Genomic DNA, 18885 nt, shown 5'->3' with positions numbered 1-18885 from the left:
GGAAAGGAATGTGTCCTTGTGCTTCAAAAAAACGCTAAGACCGCTAGTGTAGACAGTGCTGTCCCTCTCAGGGAATCTCAAAGGGTCAGTGACTTGTTATTGACACTTTAGCAGTCAATAATGTGGACTCCGTGCTGCTCTGAATTGATCTCTGGACCTGACCCCTCCCCTTCTGTATTGAAGAAGGCGGTCTTTTACAAAAGAGACAGTTGCAATCCAGGCCCTGGGGAATTTCTCGGTTCTGTTTGGACAGAAGAAAAGCATTCCAAAGATTTGACCTTGACAGAGGGCTTAGGAAGTGTAAACGGAGCTTTTAGACTTGACCTCATGACTTTCAGGAAAGCTCTAGTCACTGGGTCAGTGACAAAAGTGAACCCTGAGGAACAGTAGAAGTTCCTCGTACTTCTAATGGGCGGTCCCAGTGGGAGGGGGTCTGTGCCCAATGCCCTGCTCTTAGGCCAAGTCTTGAATATTGCTGGAATATTGAATAGGCAAGGGCCACATTCCTCTCCCAGAAACTCCAGAAGCTGTCCTGTAACCCACGTAGGGACTAAACCTCCCACTTGCCTCTCTCCCCAGTTAATGGAACCAAACTGGGAAAGCAGATGGTGGAAAACTTCTCTCCCAATCAGACCAAGTTCTCGGTGCAGAGAGCAGACCCCGTGTCCCGTTACCGCTTCTCCCTCAGTGCCAGGACGCAGGTGGGCTCTGGAGAAGCAGCCACGGAGGAGTCCCCAACACCTCCAAATGAAGGTAGGTCCACCGTGGCAGTCCTTAGAGTAAAAGGCCCTAGCTAATCTGGACACCCAGAGAAACACACCAGAAGCTGGGCTTGGCCTTCCAGGGAGGAAAGGAAGTGAGGCCACAAACCCTTAGCCCCACCGCGGGAGATGCCTGTCTTGGGTGCTGAGAGATATCGGTACTGTATCGGGAAAGGTCTCAGGCGGACCTAGCTCTCCACTCTGCCTTGACTTGCTCAGCTACTTAACTGTCTGTCCTTGCAGGGGAATAAGGAAAGACATGTGAGCTGGGAGGCAATCAGTGGACATGAGACAGAACCATCCTAAAGAGTCAAACTGCTCATCTACTCAGGGAGGCAAGACTATCACTGAGAGTCCTCCCTAAGGACTCTGGGAACATCCTGTCTTTTGCCAAGGGCACTTAGAGCCAAGGAGATAGGGCAAAGTGCTTGCCTGTATGGAGAGCGGAGCAGGAAATACATCCTCCCTCTGCAACATGAATAAGATGAGGTATCTGGTTGCAGAGATGTGAGAGCTGGGAACAGCTCTTGGCCAAGCCAGCTTCATGAACAAAGAACGAGCGAACTCACAGTCAAGGCCAGACCCAAACACTAAGCTGCGCCTGACTTATGTATACACTAGGGGGCACTCTCGGCTCATTTGCATGCATTGCTGGTTTCAGTGTAGCCTCCCAAAAAATTGGATCATGAAAGCCTCAATACAATAGCCTATGCAACAGCCATTTTTTTGAGGACCCACGCACATATACCAAGCCAGACACTGCACCAGAAGCAAGGGGCATAAAGATAATGTCTAGAGGCATCCTCAAGACTGTCTCCTTCTCTGCCTGAATGGAGGTGCTGCCTAGGGCAGGAAGTTTAGGGAGATTCAGTATGCAAGGGGAGACCAAAAAGAGGCGATATGGACAAGTGTCCCTGGCACTGTCACAGGATCGTGACTAGTGCCTGCCTCCCTTGAGGTCCTGTGGTCTGATCCTGATCTGAATGGGCTTTTTCTGAGCATTCTCATCCTCTGTCCCAGGAGAGCCCTGTGCTTCCTAGGAGGACCTACCAGGCCCTGCAGCCTCAGCTCGGTGCTCTGCAGCAGCAGTTGGAGGAATGTCGGTGCCCCGTGTCCCTCTCTGGTCTCCTAGATCAGGAATAGTCAGTCACACAACAAACTCCCTTTCCTGGTGGGATGTTACCAGAGACTGTCGGGCCATGGCACACTCTCTCCATACTTCTAGGGATGTCCAGAGAGCCTCTCTTCCAGGCTCAGGACAGAAGACAAAGCCCCTTTGTCCAATCTCAGTGACCACGATGGGGAAATCCCTGCAACTCCGTGGGGACGAGAGAGCAGAGGTGTTTCTGGGTTTGTGGACTATTCCAGAGATTTGTTCTAGCACTCTCAATCACGTTTGCGTTCCTAGTTTCATGAAGTACAGTTAGTGGGGGAAATCGAGGCAGCAGAAAGCCAAGCCAGGTGCTTTCAGAGCTCCGGGGCCTTCGGTGTCATCACACTTTGAAAGTATGAGCTGGGAACGGCCCCTCACCCACTACTCCCCAGCGTCTTGCAAGGGCTCTTTTTTTTTTTTTTTTTTTTTTGCCTAGAACTGGCTGCTCCTGCACCACCTACATCTTCATCCTCAATTCCTGGCCTCTTAGAGAGTCACTTAACCCAGCCAGGGCAGGACAAATCCTTGGAATAAGGAGCTGGAACATAACATTTTGCCTGAACTGTGCCTGCAGGCACCTCTTATATGGCAAGCCCTTGAATATGAGTAGAGACGCAATGCCTTAGAAATGTATCTAAGCCCTAGGTTAGAATAATGGGAACCCACCTGACTCCAGTGGAGTTGAGCATAGCTCCCTGAACACCACTTAGCATTCTCGGGGTTGCATCTAGGACCTGGCCATACCCCTGGAGTCGGGCTTGAGCCAGACCCTTTCTGCTGTCCTCTGTGGTCTCACCTATGCTGTTTTCTCTTCCCCCTCATCCTTCTCTCCCTCTCTCCCTCTCTCTCTCTCTCTCTCTCTCTGGCCATCTTGGGTGCTGTGCCTGAAGCTACTCCAACTGCAGGTATTGTACCATCAACAGAGGTAATGGGCATGGCATGGGGCAATGCAGATGGAGCCCATGCTGGCCAGAGCCCAGCAAGAGAAAGTGACTCGGCCTGAAAAGCATGCTCCAGGCTCACCCTTTCAGTGGAGAAGCCAGACTTGAAAGGAAGGCATAGAGAGAGCATTGACTAGAGGATTTGCAAACGTGCTCTCTCCTTTCATAGATGCTTGTCCCTACTGAGGAGGCTGGCTTTGGAAGGGGTCTCACATGTAGAACCCTCTGAAGCCGAGAGAAAACCTATTGTGGCCACCTGAGCCTTGCTGGACCTCACATCTCTGATCCTAGAGATGGCTCTAGAAGGTGTGCTATAGAAGGAACAGCTGGCTCCTAGCCCTGGTGGCGCCACAATCCCCTGAAAGGGTGAGCACACTGTGCATGCTGGCCTTTGCATGCTGCATGGGGGGACCCAGCGCCATTCCACCAGCTAGCATGTGTTCCGGTCAGTGAGACTAAGCACGTCTATGAGTAAGACCAGGGCTCCAGGGCCTGGAGCCTCACTGTGCATCAGGGACTGATGGTCTTGACCACCCCACTCCGGAAACTCAGTTCCTCAGTAGTCAATATGAAGATAGACCTCCTCCTTTGGGGTCAGGAGCTGGGCAGGTGTGTCTGTGCTAAAGCCATTCCCCTTCAGTCCTCATGTCATGGTTTGAGGGCCATCAACTGGCTCTACCAAAGGCTGCCCTCAAGCCAGAGAAACTAGGCAGGGGCTGCCCGGGTTCCTTTCCTTGTCCTCTGAGCTTGAATTTTCCTATGAGTTAGGAGCTGAGGGCAGAATGTCCGAGGCATTACAAAGGCCAGAGAAGCCAGGGTACACAAGAGCCTGTGCTTAGAAACAAGCTTTGTTAAGACACATCTTTAGGTGAGAGACTCAAGAGCCAGGCAGGAATCTGAGCTTCCTCTGTATTTCCAAGCTCACTTGGTTTGCTTCCTACTGACGCCCATTTATTTCTGCCCGCTGCTTCCTACGTTGATTCTGCTTCCGTTGCATATCCTCCTTACGGTTTCATATTTTGATGGCTGGATCTGCCAGTGATAAGAAACCACCATGCTTCCCTACCTCAGTCCTCCTCCTCCTCCTCCTCCTCCTCCTCTTCTTCCTCCTCCTCCTGCTCCTCCTCCTCTTCCTCCTCCTCCTCCTCCTCCTCCTCCTCCTCCTCTTCCTCCTCCTCCTCCCCAGTAACCAAGCCAGCCAACTAGGCCAGTGCTTCCCCCACAAACCCTCTTGTAGGATGTGAGACATAGAAGTTGTTCAAGGCCTGGGGACCATAGAGCAGACAATTCTTGCCACTCTAGAGGGAGAGCTGCCCCGTCTTCGTGGCTCATGTGTCAATCTTTTCCACAGTGGAGACAATAGGTACTCGGGTCGAGTCCACTTAAAGTTCATTGATTGGTCAAGCATCTTCCTGTCTCCGCCCTCATTGGGCACTCCAGACCCAGTGTAAACGATCTAGCAGCAAGAAGTCTGTCGCGTTCAGAAGGCAGTCTGGGTAGTCCTCCTGTGAGCTGCGGTCGCAAGGAGAAGAAGTGTCATTCCAACTCCCCCTCCACGTCCTTCCAAATTTAAAAGATCTAAACTCAGCATGCCGTGCAGAACGGGCCCAGGGTCTCTGCTGTCAATCAAGTGTGTTTTCCCAGGCACCAACTTCCACATGACACACTGGGAAGGGCAGGTTGTACTTTTTGGTAGCTGAGACATGCCACTTAGATCAGATGTTGTCGACTTTGCATGCACAACACCTTCTGGGGGCAGCAGAGCTTGGGTCTGTTCAAAGGGAGCGGTGTCCAGCCCTCCACCCTCTTCCTTCCCATCCTCACCAAATCTCGTCACTCCCCCCTACCCCCGATTTGATCAGTTCTCCCATCGCCCGGTGAAGATAATCCCTCTCATCCACCTGTATCTCCAGTCTGCTAGGATCGCTTCCCATCTGTCTAACAATCTGCGACTTGGCTGGGGTAGTCTTCACGCCATGTGGACAGTCTTGGACTGAACATTCCATCTTGGAATGCCTATGAGCTGTTCTTGTCTTTGACTCAGCTCAGAGCTGCAAATGTTGGGTGTTGTTGGGTGGGTAGCTGATAAAAGCTCAGCTCTACGGCAGGTTTAGGATGACGAGAAAATGAGCAAGTTGTGTCGTCTCTCCGTCTCTACACGGTGCTCCCCAAAATGCTCAAGTCCTTAGCCGTGTGTCTTCCTCGGGGACTGAAGACAGTCTATAGGGTTGACCTTCCCTGTGTTGGCAAACCTCCAGCTTCCAGGGCTAGGCTTTCCTGAACCATCTTCGGCACTGGACATTCAGGGCTCTCTCTAGGTTGCTGGCCAGCTGTGATCACTAACCAGCTCCAGCCAGGGCTTTTTCCAAACGTTCCTGCTGTGGCCAGACATGACTTCTAGCCCAGGAATGTGTCTATCTAGCCTGTGACCCCCCCCTTTTTTTTTTAAGATTTATTCATTTATTATATATAAGTACACTGTAGCTGTCCTCAGATACACCAGAAGAGGGCATCGGATCTCTTCACAGATGGTTGTGAGCCACCATGTGGTTGCTGGGAATTGAACTCAGGACCTCTGGAAGAGTAGTCGGGTGCTCTTAACCGCTGAGCCATCTCTCCAGCCCGACCCTCCCCCCCTTTCTTAATGCCAACTCTGCTTCAGAGCTCACTAATCTTCTATCCTCTCCCCAACTCAGTCCCAGGGTGAAATGGCGTCTTTCCTCTTGGGCTAGCCCTCTCTGTGTCCTGTGGCCCTCCAGCCTGGGGATGGCAGGCTTAGCAATGGTGATCCACCAGCAGTGTCCTCTGGGGGTCAACTCTTTGTGGAACTTCACTGGGGACACACAGGGGCTTCCAGTAGCTCCTGACCCCTCTCCCCATTTCTCCTTCTCACTTATACCCTGAAGGTTGCCACAGAGCCCAAGGGGAAGAACCCAGGAACTACCACCACAGAGAATGCCTTCCTTTATACTTGGTATAAAGTTCACAACCTGGTCTAACCTCTTAGCATTTCTGTCCCACGGGCATTTGCTGAAGTGCCCTGGAAAGCGTGTGATGTAGAGGGACTAGGGGAGAGGTGTGTGTCCCAGTATGTTAAAAGACCAGTGTTCATAGGAGAGTGTTGAGGAAAATGGACTTGGACTCACAGCCCCCTTACCTGAAAGAAAGGAAACCCAGGTTCCTGGGCTATATGACTGGGCGGGGCAGTGACCCAAGTTACAAGGAGTATTTTCTCATGATGCCATTTAAATAGTCACAGAAAAGAGGGTCTTGTGAAGCTATCGTCTTCCAGAAAATATTAGAAAATACATTATTCATAAAGAGCTAAGTGAGAACTGTCTTGCCCAGAGGACCGAAACCTCTTCTTGTGTCTCACTTGTGGTTAAGGTCATGGTGGGTACAGAGCCAGCCCTGAGGTAGCTGAACTTCTCCTCGTAGTCTCTCTGCTTTTCTGCTTGTGAATTCATGACTCTGCGGACATGTTGGTGGGTGGATAAGCCAATCCCTTTGTGCTGAGTGTTAAGAGCACTGAGTCGAGTCTCTGTATCTTGGGTTTGAACCTGGAAAAACAATGACAGAGAGGCATCTCTCCTGCTCCTTGCCCCACCCTACCAGGTCCTCCGGGTACCTTCTTGATGCCTGAAAGTTGACTGAGGTTAGGGGTATACACTGTTATCGACTTTGGACTTCCCTTGGATTCTCTAAGGCTCAATGGTCATTCATTTTGTCCCCATATGTAGGGCTCAGTAATAGCTTTGTTTTTACTTATACGGAGGCTTCAGAGACCTTTGAAATGTGCCCTTCTTCCCCATAGGTCTTATAACATCGGAGGCTCATGGAAGTAAAATCAGAATTGCATTCTGGTTGAAACGTCTTCGACTCAGGAGCCTGATTCTCCTGGGGAAAGTTCTCTGGCTTCTATCCCTGGCCTAGCCCTCTTCTGTGAGGATGGGAGATGCAGGGGGTATTATTTTTCAGGGTCTCAGGAGATCTGAGGCAGACTGGCATATCACTACTCAGAAGTTAGGGTTACTGTTTACGTCTAAGTCTCTGCCTACTGCCAACACCAGAAGGTAGACGGTGGTCAGGCCATTAGCAGTGATGCAGCAAGAGAGACGACACTTCTCTCTCATTTGCCTGGTCATCCACGCACCATGAGTCCCAACAAGTACTGACCTAGAGAACAAGGAGAAGACCCTCACTAGCTTCCCTGTCCATTGAATAGAAGAAGAACACTATGAAAAGGTGACCATAGGGGTTGGGGATTTAGCTCAGTGGTAGAGCGCTTGCCTAGCAAGCGCAAGGCCCTGGGTTCGGGCCCCAGCTCCAAAAAAAAAAAAAAAAAAAAAAAAGAAAAGGTGACCATATTGGTGGACTAGGCCCCAGGGCCAACTAACACGAAGAGTCCACTTTAGATGGAGGTAGAGCGTGAGCAGTCAGCCCAGATAAGAGCCTGAGTGAGCCCCGACGGAGGTTTCCACAGAAAGAGAGCCTGGCACTCAGCTCCTTTGTCCTGCACTTTGCGTACCTTTCTGTCACAGGCCACACTGTCATATTCTAGATTCAAATATGAACAGGAAGGACTCGGGGTCTGTGGACCCTAAGTATCCTAGACAGAAAGGCAAGAAGTTTGGGTCGGGGATGGAGGAAGCCACCATTAGGCAAAGAGAGGGGTGGGGGAGAAGCCTTTGGAAGTGAAGAACTGGGAGCAGCTGAAAGTCCCTGGAAGACAGGGCCCAGCCTCTGAGCTGAGGCTCCAGGGCCCGACCCACCTGGTATTTCTGAGACTTTGTAGGCAATATGTGGCCCACACTTTGTGCTATCCCTGGGTTTCAAATGGTTTAGTGTGTGTGTCCCTTGACCACTCTCCTGGTCCCTGGTTGAATGCATGCTGGGTGCTTCAAGCTCCACAGACCATGAGAAGAAAATGAAACACACACCAGCTTCATTTTCTTCCTCTCCCATGGCTGTATGTTGGTTGCTGGGGTCCTCCTGGACCAGTGCGGATGCTTGGGGAGGCTTCTGACTTCTGAGCCCATCTTGCCACTGGGCTGCCTGCCTTGCACGTGGGGGCCGGATATCCTAGCTGTGTGCTGCTACCAGGCCAACCAGACTCGGTTGTTTCACCCTTCCCTCTTAGCTCCTCCCACATTGCCCCCGACTACCGTGGGTACCACAGGCCTTGTGAGCAGTACTGATGCTACTGCCCTTGCTGCCACCAGTGAAGCCACAACAGTTCCCATCATCCCAACCGTCGTACCTACCACCGTCGCCACCACCATTGCCACAACTACTACAACCACTGCCGCCGCCACCACCACTACCACCACGGAGAGTCCTCCCACTACCACCACTGGGACTAAGATTCACGAAACCGGTATTGTGCACTGCCCCTGCTCCTGGCCCCTCTGAGCCCACCTCCCAGCTACCCAGACTTCCCCAGCTGAGCGATGGGCTTTGGCGTCTACCAGCCCCGCCCCGCCATGCTTTACATAGCAAACTAGGCCCAGAGTTCCTACCCTGAGCACACGTAGGTGGTCATTTTCACCACCCAGCACTCCTCAATGCTATGCTAGCTGGATCTTCCACAGAACATCAGGCTTCTCAGAGAGAATTCCAAGCATCTCCCAAGTACCCAGCCAGGGACGGGTACTCGGAAAGAAAAGTGGTGAGAAGGAAGGTTCTAATGGCTGTGTGCCTGGCCAAGAGAGCTATGCCATATCTGTCCACCTCTAGGGACAGAGGGCAGAAGGAGGAGCAGGGAGTGGCCACGGCGCCACGTAGCTCTGGCTCTGGAACCCCTGCCCCTTCCTTGCACCTCTGTCGCCAAGGAGTCCTTGCAGGTATTTCTTTGAAAGTCAGAACATGTGGGACATGGTGTTACTGGGTCGTGCCAGGATGCCTAACCATGCTCCATTGTTTTCCTATCACTTCTAAAACATGTGTGTGAAGGGAAAACTGCAGGAGTTCCAGAGACGGCCTTTAGGGCCCCTGTGCTCTTTGAGCATGAAAAGATCCTTGGAGAGAATCCAACCATTCCTGAATACAAGCATGGACTTTGCATTATCGTAGAGTTGAGGGTCTCTAACTTCCCGAGGCCAGGGGGCAGCTATAAAAATAGCATGAAACTGGGGCTGGGGATTTAGCTCAGTGGTAGAGCGCTTGCCTAGGAAGCGCAAGGCCCTGGGTTCGGTCCCCAGCTCCGAAAAAAAGAACCAAAAAAAAAAAAAAAAATAGCATGAAGCAGCCAGAAAGACTTCCTGGAAGTGCCCAGAATGCTCCCACTCCTTGGAGAATCATTAGACACCCCAAGCCTCCGCCACTTTTACTTTTTGGGCAAATCCCTCCTGCTTCCCAGTCTTCCTGCCTCCCACCCACCTGCCTATTAGCCTCTGAATGTAGGTGGAGGCCGGACAGACCTGTTAGTATTTGCTCCATTATGTGGGGTCAAGTGAACTATAAGCAGAGGTAGATGAATCCCAGCTGAGCCCCTCAGCCCTCAGAAAGGCTGGTCTGCTTTAGAGGTGCAATACTGGCATGTAAACATGAAGGTCAGGGGGAAGTCAGCCCAGGTGAGGTCTTCCAAGCTTGGGGGGGGTCACTGTCCTCTAGGGCATAGTGAGGGATTTTTCGCCAGAGCAGATCTTTTTGAATCCTTAAAGTGCTTCAATTCACAGAAGTGAGCCAAGAATCCAGAAGACAGTGCATCTTGCTCCCTGGCAGTTCCTGACCTAGAAACATCCATTCTTGTACCAGGCAGGACTGACCCCATGACTCACAGCCCAGGTGTAGACCTTGTCTGAAGCTGCAGAAGGCCTGGCCTCACCCCCAGTCTTATGGAGAGCTTGGGGACAACTGTGAAGGATCTCAGCTTCCAGGGGATCTTTTAAATGAAAATTCATCTTCACCTTATCTTCTAACATAACATAAAATGTTTCGTAACTTTTCCTTTTTCAGGGTATCCTTTGTGTCACTTTATACATTTGGGTCCCTACTCTTCCCTAGTCCTTATGCGCTAGGAGCCACCGAAACGATGCATGCTAATCATGGCCTCCTTTTGACTTCACATCCCTCAGAGTTCACCCTCCGGGTCCATTCCTTTTGAACACCCCAGTTCTTTAGCAGTCATCGTCCTGACTCTTCCTTATGGTTCCCGCCTCAAAAATCATCCTGGTCTCCCACTGCTCTGGTTTTTCTTTTCTCTGTGTATATAATGTGTGTGTGCATGTTAGCATGTGTGGATACAGGTACATACAGGACGGTCAGGGAACAGTCCCGGTGTTGGTGCTGGTTTTCCTCCTGGATTTGAGACGGTCTCTTGCGGTTTGCTGCTGTACACACTGGGCCTGCAAGCTTCCCATTCGTCTCCATTCAGCCTCCGGTCTCCTGGTCTGCAATAACAGGCCCTCGTGTTTCTGTATTCAGCTTTTGTCTGCATTTTGGGGATCCTAACTCGGTTTGGCAGGCTTGCTCGACAAGCGTTTTCATCACTGCCTTCACTCCGTCCTCTGCTCGGCCTTCCTTAAGAGCACCCTGAACCTCACTGCATTTGAGGGCGTCAGATTTGGCTCAGTAATACCCCCAGGGGGGGTGGTCAAACCATTTAGTATAGACGCAAAGGCTGTTTACAGAGTCCTGGGCTAAGGACCAAGAAAGACCCCCCCAAAGTGGAGCTAATCAACTCCATTACTCCTACAAGAGCCTTGAACTTCCAGGAAGAGGGAACCAGGAGAGGAGCCAGTGTGATCAAAATGGAGCATGGAGAAGAAAAGCCTGTCTCCCTCCCTCCCAGGCAGCAGGCCTTCTGCTGCCATTAGTGGAGTCTTTCTCGGGCCCTCACTCACTTGACACACACTGTGTTCACCTGGGGCAACCGACACTTGACAGGATTACGGTAGGGAAAGAAACACTTCTTTGAAGTGAAAAATCAGGAAATCTTTTATCACTTCCCCAGCCCCGCAGACTCAGTCACATGTCAGGTAGATAATGAATAAATGCACCGTCAATACACTCTATTCATTTGTGTTTGACAACTGAGTTGGTGACAGTGCCCCCCTTGCATTCTAATTAAATATACAGGAGCCACGCTTGTAAAGCCTTTGAACTACAAGCATCCCAGCTAGTCCTCTGCTGCTAAATCTTTGCTGGGAAATGCGGTAATCAGACTTCTGGGACTCTTGCGTTGGGAGGCTGCTGCCATTCTCCTGCATACGGGGGCTATGGTTTCAGACAGCTCTGTGGCTTTGATAAAGTAGTTCTCAGCCCCCAGGAGCTTGATAATCAATGTCCTCTTTGTGACGAGGAGATCAAGCCTCAGTGGCTCTATGGCCGGGAAGCCAACAAGCATGGTTCTAGTATAGAGAGCACCAAGGATTGAATATCAAGGAAATCCCATCATCTTCTGGTCCCATCCAGCCTGTGACAGGGACGTCAGCTCTGACTGCACTAGGGACCCTGTTCTAGGCCACACAGTACAGGCTATTCAGGCTCTCATTGATCGGAGGGCCTCAGATCCAAGTCACCTGCCTGGATTAGTATTCCCTAGCTTCCGAAAGCCAGGAGAGTTTCCCTGTATTTAGTCTCATCTTTACTGCTAATCATTCGTCCATGACTTTTGGCTGTGCTAGGTGTGGAACCCACGTGCCCGGCAAGCACACTGCTACTGAGCCACACCCCTAGGCACATCTGCTTGACTTTCTAAAGCAACCCCTCTACTTCCAGTTGGAGATGAAAAAGCCACTCTCCCTGTGTGCTGGCATCCTCACCACAGGGCCTGTTTCTTTGTCCCTTCCCTTGAACCGTTCAAGTCTATGGCAAGGAATCCAAAATAGGATTAAGTGGTATGACTAAAAGCCTTCCCTTGTCCCTATCTTGCGAGGTGTGAGAGACAGCTTCCTGATCCCCCTTCGCATGCAGACAGGTCCCCTGGGCTGCTCCTGCTCAGCCCCTGGTAGCTAGCTACCCTTGGCTGGACTATCAGGACTGCAGCCTGTAGCTCTATTGTGCTGAGTGCACAGCCTTTCCTGACTCCTCCCTTTCCCAGCAGACTCTGGGTGTGAGTGAGAGTATGCATGCATGTGGATGTGCCTCTCTGAGTCTCCTATGCCACCTCTGCCCTCACCACTAACTCCTCTTCTAACCCGTCTGCCAGCCCCCGACGAGCAGTCCATTTGGAACGTCACGGTGCTCCCCAACAGTAAATGGGCCAACATCACCTGGAAGCACAATTTCAGGCCTGGAACTGACTTTGTGGTTGAGTACATCGACAGTAAGCATTGCTATGTGGGGTGGGGGTGGCGGCAGTGGCGCAGCACTGGTGGGTAGTGGTAGACGCCCATTAAGGAGATCCTGTTGAACTCCCTCAGGCTTAGAAGCCTTTTAGCCTGGCTTCATTTTAGCCTCATGAAATCGATCCCTACCAGAGATAACGGAGGTGGAAGGAAGATACTTGAACAGGGAGGGGCCTCCGAAACCATTAGCAAAGGCCTTGAGTTGCATGTGTGTGGTGGAGGATCGGTGGACTGTGACCTGTGTCCACCCTTAACCAGAGTCAAGATTCTGAGTATCTAAAGTGAGCCCGGGCTCTTTTCTGTGTGGATCTGACCGAGACCCAGGGTGTTCTGATGGCTCTGCTGTATCTGTCCAGGCCACAGACCTGAGCTGTAGATATTCTCAGTGCACAGAATAGTGGAAGGCAACAGTCACGGACCAGACGGCCAGTGGTGCACCGTGACCCATGCACTCTATCAGAGCTTGGATACCTGAATGGATTGCAGAATATATTCCAAACATCTGCCCTCTCCAAGCCAGGGCCCCTGGTCCTGCAGGGGGAAGCCCACACCTCTCTCACATGTTCAAGAGCAATGAAGCCAATACACCAGCCGGAAAACACAGCTGTGTTATTCCCCCACCCCCACCCCCAAGAACTCTTAGGGAATGAAAACCTGGCCCTAGGTTGTGGTCGGAGGAGGGCTTTAGAGCCTCAGGATCTGGAGTCCCTGTTTAGGTCTGGATGTCTTCAGCTTCCCGCCACCAAAATTCCCCTCCCACAACCCAAAGACGTAGATACTCTGATAGGCCAGTTGGCAATGCGGCAAACAGTTCGAGAAGATTCCGGGAGTAGAGTGAAAGCCAAGGATCCTGTCTCGCTTCCATGTGGGATACTAACCACATGGCATACTAACCAGCATGCTGGCCCTCCCAGAAAGCTCTCACTCAAAGTGAATCACGTCCAGGGCAGCTGACACGCTTCAAGGCCGAGGCGTCCAATCTCGATACGCTTAGTGCTAAGACCATGCATGGTGAGGAAGGAAGGCTTGAGGGGGAGACATCACGTAAGAATTCGAGCTGCATGCTGGGCGGCAGGAAGCCGCCTGTTCTGTGAGGTGGATTGGACCCGGGGTGTCTTAGCCCCGTTTCCCTACCTTTCTACTTCTGACAGACAAACAGGGACCTACACACTCTCTGCAGCTCCTGGTGCCTGGTTGTAAGCTGACCTAGGTTTCTGTTCCCCAGGCAACCATACGAAAAAAACTGTCCCTGTTAAGGCCCAAGCCCAGCCCATACAGCTGACAGACCTCTTTCCCGGGATGACGTACACGTTGCGGGTGTATTCCCGGGACAACGAGGGCATCAGCAGTACCGTCATCACCTTTATGACCAGTACAGGTGAGAGGGGATCTGGCCTTGCCATCCCCTGAAAGCATGGGCATCTATCTCATCCTCATTCCCAGCTTCCTGCTTGTCTCTTCTTGGAAACAGGTCTCATCCGCACCCCATTCCTTGCCTTGCATGGCGTGTCTCCGACCCGCAGGAAGTCAGAAGCAGTTAGGTGTGCATGCCCAGTGGAGAGCAAGCCGGGATCTGAGCCAGGGGACTGAGTGGGGGATCAGAGGAGACAAAAGACCGAGTAATGAGGACAGGGAATGCTTAGTCCCCTCCACCATGTGTGTAACAAAAGGGCTCCGTGCATGCACCAACTTGGTCAGTGGGGGAGGGGGAGCCTGGGCGCTGCTGGGGAGTTGTGCACTGTGCCCCCACCGTTGGGGAACTTGCTCTCTCCATGTAGAATGAGGGGAAGAGGCCAACCCAGGGTCCTGATTCAGAAATCCCCTGACTGACTAAACCTGGGTCCAGTGTGTATGTTGTTGCCGTGACAACATCCATGTTTTTGTTCTTACTTCATTTCATTCTCAGTTTGGTCTGGGCGCTTGGGTTTTGTTTTGCAGTCGTGCTAGGGCAGGACAACTGTCTGGTTCTGTAGGAGCCTCAGCCTGGTGAGAGAAGCAGCCTCATTATATCGAATGGCCAGGCTGCCTGGGGCTCGGGAAAGACCCAGCTTTAGAATTTTCTCCGCTGGTGGGGGTAGCAGGGAATCTGAAAAACCGCAGAGGCCCTTGCCTGTCTGTGAGTGTTTGGGTTTGGGTGCATCTTTCAAATCAGACCGACACCGCCAAGTGGCCTGTAGTCTAAGCCCTGGGGCTAAGGGGAGGTAGGGAAAGGGATTAAGTGAGAAAAGGATCAGCCATGGCCTCTAGGGATGGCCTAGTCAGATGCGGGTTATTAGCGGCACAGGATGGGGGAACCCCACGATGATTTATGTGAATTTCTAAACGTTGACTTGAATATTCATCACTGTTCCCTCGCCAAGACACATGAGGCTGATGCCGGTAGCTAGTGTCTAGGGAGTCACTGTCCATCTGCATCCCTGATTCTTCTAGGTCTTCTAGCCTGGTCCCTCCGGATGTGTCTCCCTAGTGTGCCTCTACCCGTCCCACACATTTCCAGGTCACAAAATTTGACTGTGAAGCTCCTTGCTTAAAATGAACCAGGCCCCACTCAGGCAGGATGTCTGAGTGAGCCACCAGGGCCGTCATATTACGTGAGAAGCCATGCATCTGGGCAGCTGACCAAGAACAGGTAGCTGGACTCTGACCTGGTTGAGGATCCCAAGCTTTTGGATGTATTCATGTTTCTTTACAAACTTGAGTCTAATTCACGGGCAAGAAACAAAGATGACACCCAAGGGTAGAACTCCATCCTAGAGACGCTGGGAAACCCAGCACAGGCTATTTTCAGGGCTTTGCCCCTCTCGGTGCTGTGGATAAGACCTGAGAGAAAGTCAGATAGAAAAGGGCCAGACCTTGCCTTTGGGGTTGGCCTAATCTGTTTCAAGTATAAAGCATGCAGTGGGGAGGGGGGGCAGTAATAATGGCTGGACACTTGGGTCTGAGTGTCGTCTTTGAAACCTATTTTTCTTTCTCTGTGCTGGGTCTGGAGAGACCCAGCCTTAAGAGCCACAGAAGCATATAGCATTAGCAAGTCTCCCCAGACCCCTTCCCGGGCAAGCTGGAACATCCGGGCTCAGTAACTTGTCTCTGAGTTCAGGTTATTTGCTTCCTCCTAGGCCAGCTGGAAACTCCTGTGCACAGTCCACATCAGGGTGGGGGGGGAGGGGGTTCACTCTCTGAAGTCTGTGTATGCCTGTAAATAATATGTGTGAAAAGCAATTTCCTGTAGGTGGACTCCAGAGGCAAGCCCACACAAACGCCCAGATCTCTGCGCGTCATCAGAGCAAAGCTTTTGTGAACCTATCTGGGCGCCAACCACAGGTCCTTTAGCCAACCACAGGCCATCACTTTAGTCCAAAGATGACATGCTGCAGTGATTCAGGAAGGAAGGAGAGGGGACTTCTGGGAATGCTAACAGGCTTTCTAACCCTCACCAGAAAGATCCCACTGGGAACTTAATCACCCTCTTATTAAAGCTTCTGAAGCCAGAAGGCTGACAGGCTACAAATGTATGACCCTAGATTCTGACAGGCCTGTGCGTGCTTCACTGCTGGGATGGAGGGGCTGGCAGGAGCAGAAATCAAGCAGTAGGCTTCTCAGAGCTCAGGGAGGTCCGAGGGACCGCCCGAGGGATGAGACAGTATGGAGAAGGGTGACATGGTGCTTGAGTGGAGGCAGCCATGTTGTTTTGAAGAGTTCATCACTGTTACATTACTTGTTCATTCGTCTCTAGAATGACCTTCAATGATGTTGTCTATGGCCAAGCCAGATTCTTCCAGCCAGGCATGGGAGCTGGTTAGAAAGTGAATTTCCCATTTTTTAAAAATAGGTCAGAGGGTGTGGTTGGATGAACTTTTCTGGAGAGAGGTAAAATTAACATCTGCCTCAAGTTGGAATTGGCGCCCAAGCCCCTAGAATAACTTGTTCATGTTTGAGTTTGAATAAAATGAGGTTGTTAGCAATCGTTGAAAGGATGGTAGACAACTTCGGACAGATGCATTTTACCCAAGTTGCCAGCTGTCTCTATGACCAAGCCTAACAACACTCAATAGACCCGGAGTCTACAGTAGGATGGATGCAAATGTCATTTCAGTACTGCCTAGGGTTAAGGCAGTAGAGGTGACCACAGACAGGCTCAGACGACATAAGGCACAGACAAAACCAGACCGAGGAAGTTATTTTTCTGCGAACTCCATCCCGGTCTCAAAACACATTGCCTGGCCATAGGAAGGCTGGCTTATTGTGTGGCGGTCTAGTATATAGAGTAATTAGGTGGAAGCTTTGCTACAAGACAGAGTTACTGTGGCTGGAATTTGGAAAACTACTCTTGCTCCAGGTATGGCTTAGACAGCTTGAATGAGAATGCTTCTAGACCAGAGCAAGAGGCATTGGGACTTGTGCTTGTCAGGTCCAAGGCAGAATAAGAGCAACTCTTGTCATTTCCGGTTGGAGTTGGGGAGTACAAATGCTGTCTTTGCCGTCTTTGAAGGCTGTATATATAGCGTTAGACCCTCAGCGCCAGTTTAGCAGATCAATTGCATGTGGCATTGGTGGTCAAGTATAATTACTCTGGAGCCTTGTGAAAATGACTTCCCCTCAGCCTACGCTGAGATCATCCTATCTTTCTCTTGTGTTCTATTCTTGAGAATCTCACTCTGTAAGAAGGTGCGGTCAGTTGATCTCACTTGGTTTTGTGTCTGAAGCTCGCAAGAATCTTTATTTCTTACCTTTTTTTTTTTCCAATCAAGTCTGAGGCTACATTTCAACCTCACCCGGTCCTGTCAGGAGCGGGAATGCTACCTTTGCCTTCTAAACTGCCCCTATAACCACTTTCCCCAGGCATCACGACCTTCTTTCTGAAGCGAAAGGGCATGTCGTGGAGCTGGCTGCCAGAGTCTCAGAACAAACATAAGGAAGATGGGGGTGCAAACGGGTCGTTGCAGAGATGCAAACCAACCTCTCTGCAAAATGTGGGTGCTACTGTCCAAACACATGTGAAGTAATCCCTCACCTCCTGCCTAGGCATGGTACGTAGACAGGAGCATCCATTGGCCACTGGCTTGTATGGGGAGAACCAAGAGTGGGTGGGTCCCAGGTTACCTTTCTTACATTAGGATGAAGTTGATGTGTTTATCCGTAAGTCGTCACTGGCCATTTATTATTAGCATTGCTCTGAGTATGAGTTCAAAGACACCCTGTTCGCAAGCCTGGAACGGCACAGCTGGAAACCAGGACACAGGACAATTAAACATTAACTTGTGTGTAATAGGGAGAGTGTGGGGATAGGCCAGAGAAGGCTTACGTTGGAGTGATCAACGGCTCTGGAGGGAGACTGTGAAAAGTAGGCAGAGGGATGGCAATCTTTCTTAGGTAGGGTGGGAACAAGGTGTGAGGAAGGTGTGAATTCCACACAGCGGGGGCGGGGAAGAACTAGTGTGGCATTATCTGAAGAACATACAGAAGTGGTAACACTAACCCCACTGCACCCGTGGTTACCAAGATGCATGGGTGCCGCACATCAAGTGTCAGAGTTGTGTTGGAGAGATTGACAACAGCCCTTAGACATAGAACGTGCTTGGAAATTCAGGCCAAGGGGTCAGGGAATAGTGTTGGGCTCACAGCTGTGGAGTTGGCTGTGGAGATGATTAAAAGATGACCCGAAGTCAAGACTTGCCTGAGGTCAGAGTCGGGGGTTGGGGGTAGATGTGGGAGAGGGTGGCTCACTCGCCATGGTAGCTGAGACATGGTGATTAGAGAAACCTGAGTCAGCATCCTGTGATCAAGGAGCAGACCCGGCAGGACCTGGAGGCCATGAGAGATGACGAGGCCATGAGAGATGACAAGCCCTCCTGAGCAGCACAGAGCTGTCTCAGGAGGTCTGACGGGTCCCTTCGGGTCCTCAGCTAGAGGTGATGCGGCCAGCTCTCCGTCAGAACCCGATTGGATGAGGAATGTAGCGTTCTCTCTCTCTCTCTCATAGCGATTAGGAGTTTTGAAGGGTTGAAGCAAGGAAGTATTTTAATACCTCGTGGGGACTGGGGTTCCTGTGCGAGGAACACCGGACTGAAACAGGAATGGAAACAGGGCTGGGCCTTTTCTCCACAGCATACACGGTTCAGGATATTAGCAGCCATATTTCTTATGGATTCAGTTACTTTGCAGCTGGGGGCCTCATCACTCGTTACTGTTTATTGAGAGGGCCTTCCTGGTGTGACGTCCTCAGCTTGGCCCTGAGAAGAGTTATGAGTCTGCATCCTGTACAGGCAAAGGGTAAAATAAACCCAGGAGCAAGGACATGGGGTGTCACTGGTCTGGTGTGCTTCCTAGGAGGTGGCCTAGTGCTGTGACTCAGTCCATAGGCTGTCGTATTCCTGCTGTCACCTAACTCTCCCAGGGTTCCTCTGGGCTTCCCTGGATATGTCCTAGTCTGTGGATCCTTCCCTTCTCGAATCTCAGCTCCCACAAAAGGCTGTGTTTCTGGAAGGATCCCCTTTGTCCTCTAGTCCACAGAATGAAGGGTGCGTAGGTACCGTAGCACACTCTGCCATTAACTCAAATCCCAGCCCCTGGACATCATGGGCACTGTCAAAGGACTCTTGGGCTCCTGTGTTAGACCCATGTGTACACCCTTCAGACCACAAAGGGACCTGTGAGATGACCCGCCAGGCATGGACAGAAGAGAAGGCAAGTCAGTTTGTCACAGCCCACCAAGAACATCCCTGTGAGGTGACCTGAAGGCA

At 51.3% G+C, this 18885-nt stretch overlaps 1 protein-coding gene across 23 annotated transcripts in view; it reads left to right on the top strand.

Annotated features, from left to right (window-relative positions):
- Nfasc (neurofascin) overlaps positions 1 to 18885 on the top strand; it is a 186621-nt gene that overhangs the window by 155096 nt on the left and 12640 nt on the right. For 9 of the 23 annotated variants that reach the window (XM_063271966.1, XM_063271964.1, XM_017598641.3 and 6 more), the window contains 5 exon segments: positions 580 to 753; positions 2805 to 2819; positions 7996 to 8232; positions 12007 to 12123; positions 13371 to 13523. In XM_063271966.1, coding sequence (XP_063128036.1) covers positions 580 to 753; positions 2805 to 2819; positions 7996 to 8232; positions 12007 to 12123; positions 13371 to 13523 — 696 coding nt within the window. 23 annotated transcript variants of the gene reach the window in all.

This window comes from Rattus norvegicus, chromosome 13 (assembly GCF_036323735.1).
Source record: "Rattus norvegicus strain BN/NHsdMcwi chromosome 13, GRCr8, whole genome shotgun sequence".
NCBI classification, from domain to species: domain Eukaryota; kingdom Metazoa; phylum Chordata; class Mammalia; order Rodentia; family Muridae; genus Rattus; species Rattus norvegicus.
Note: the sequence above shows the minus strand (reverse complement) of the source record. Positions and strands in the feature narration are given on the sequence as shown.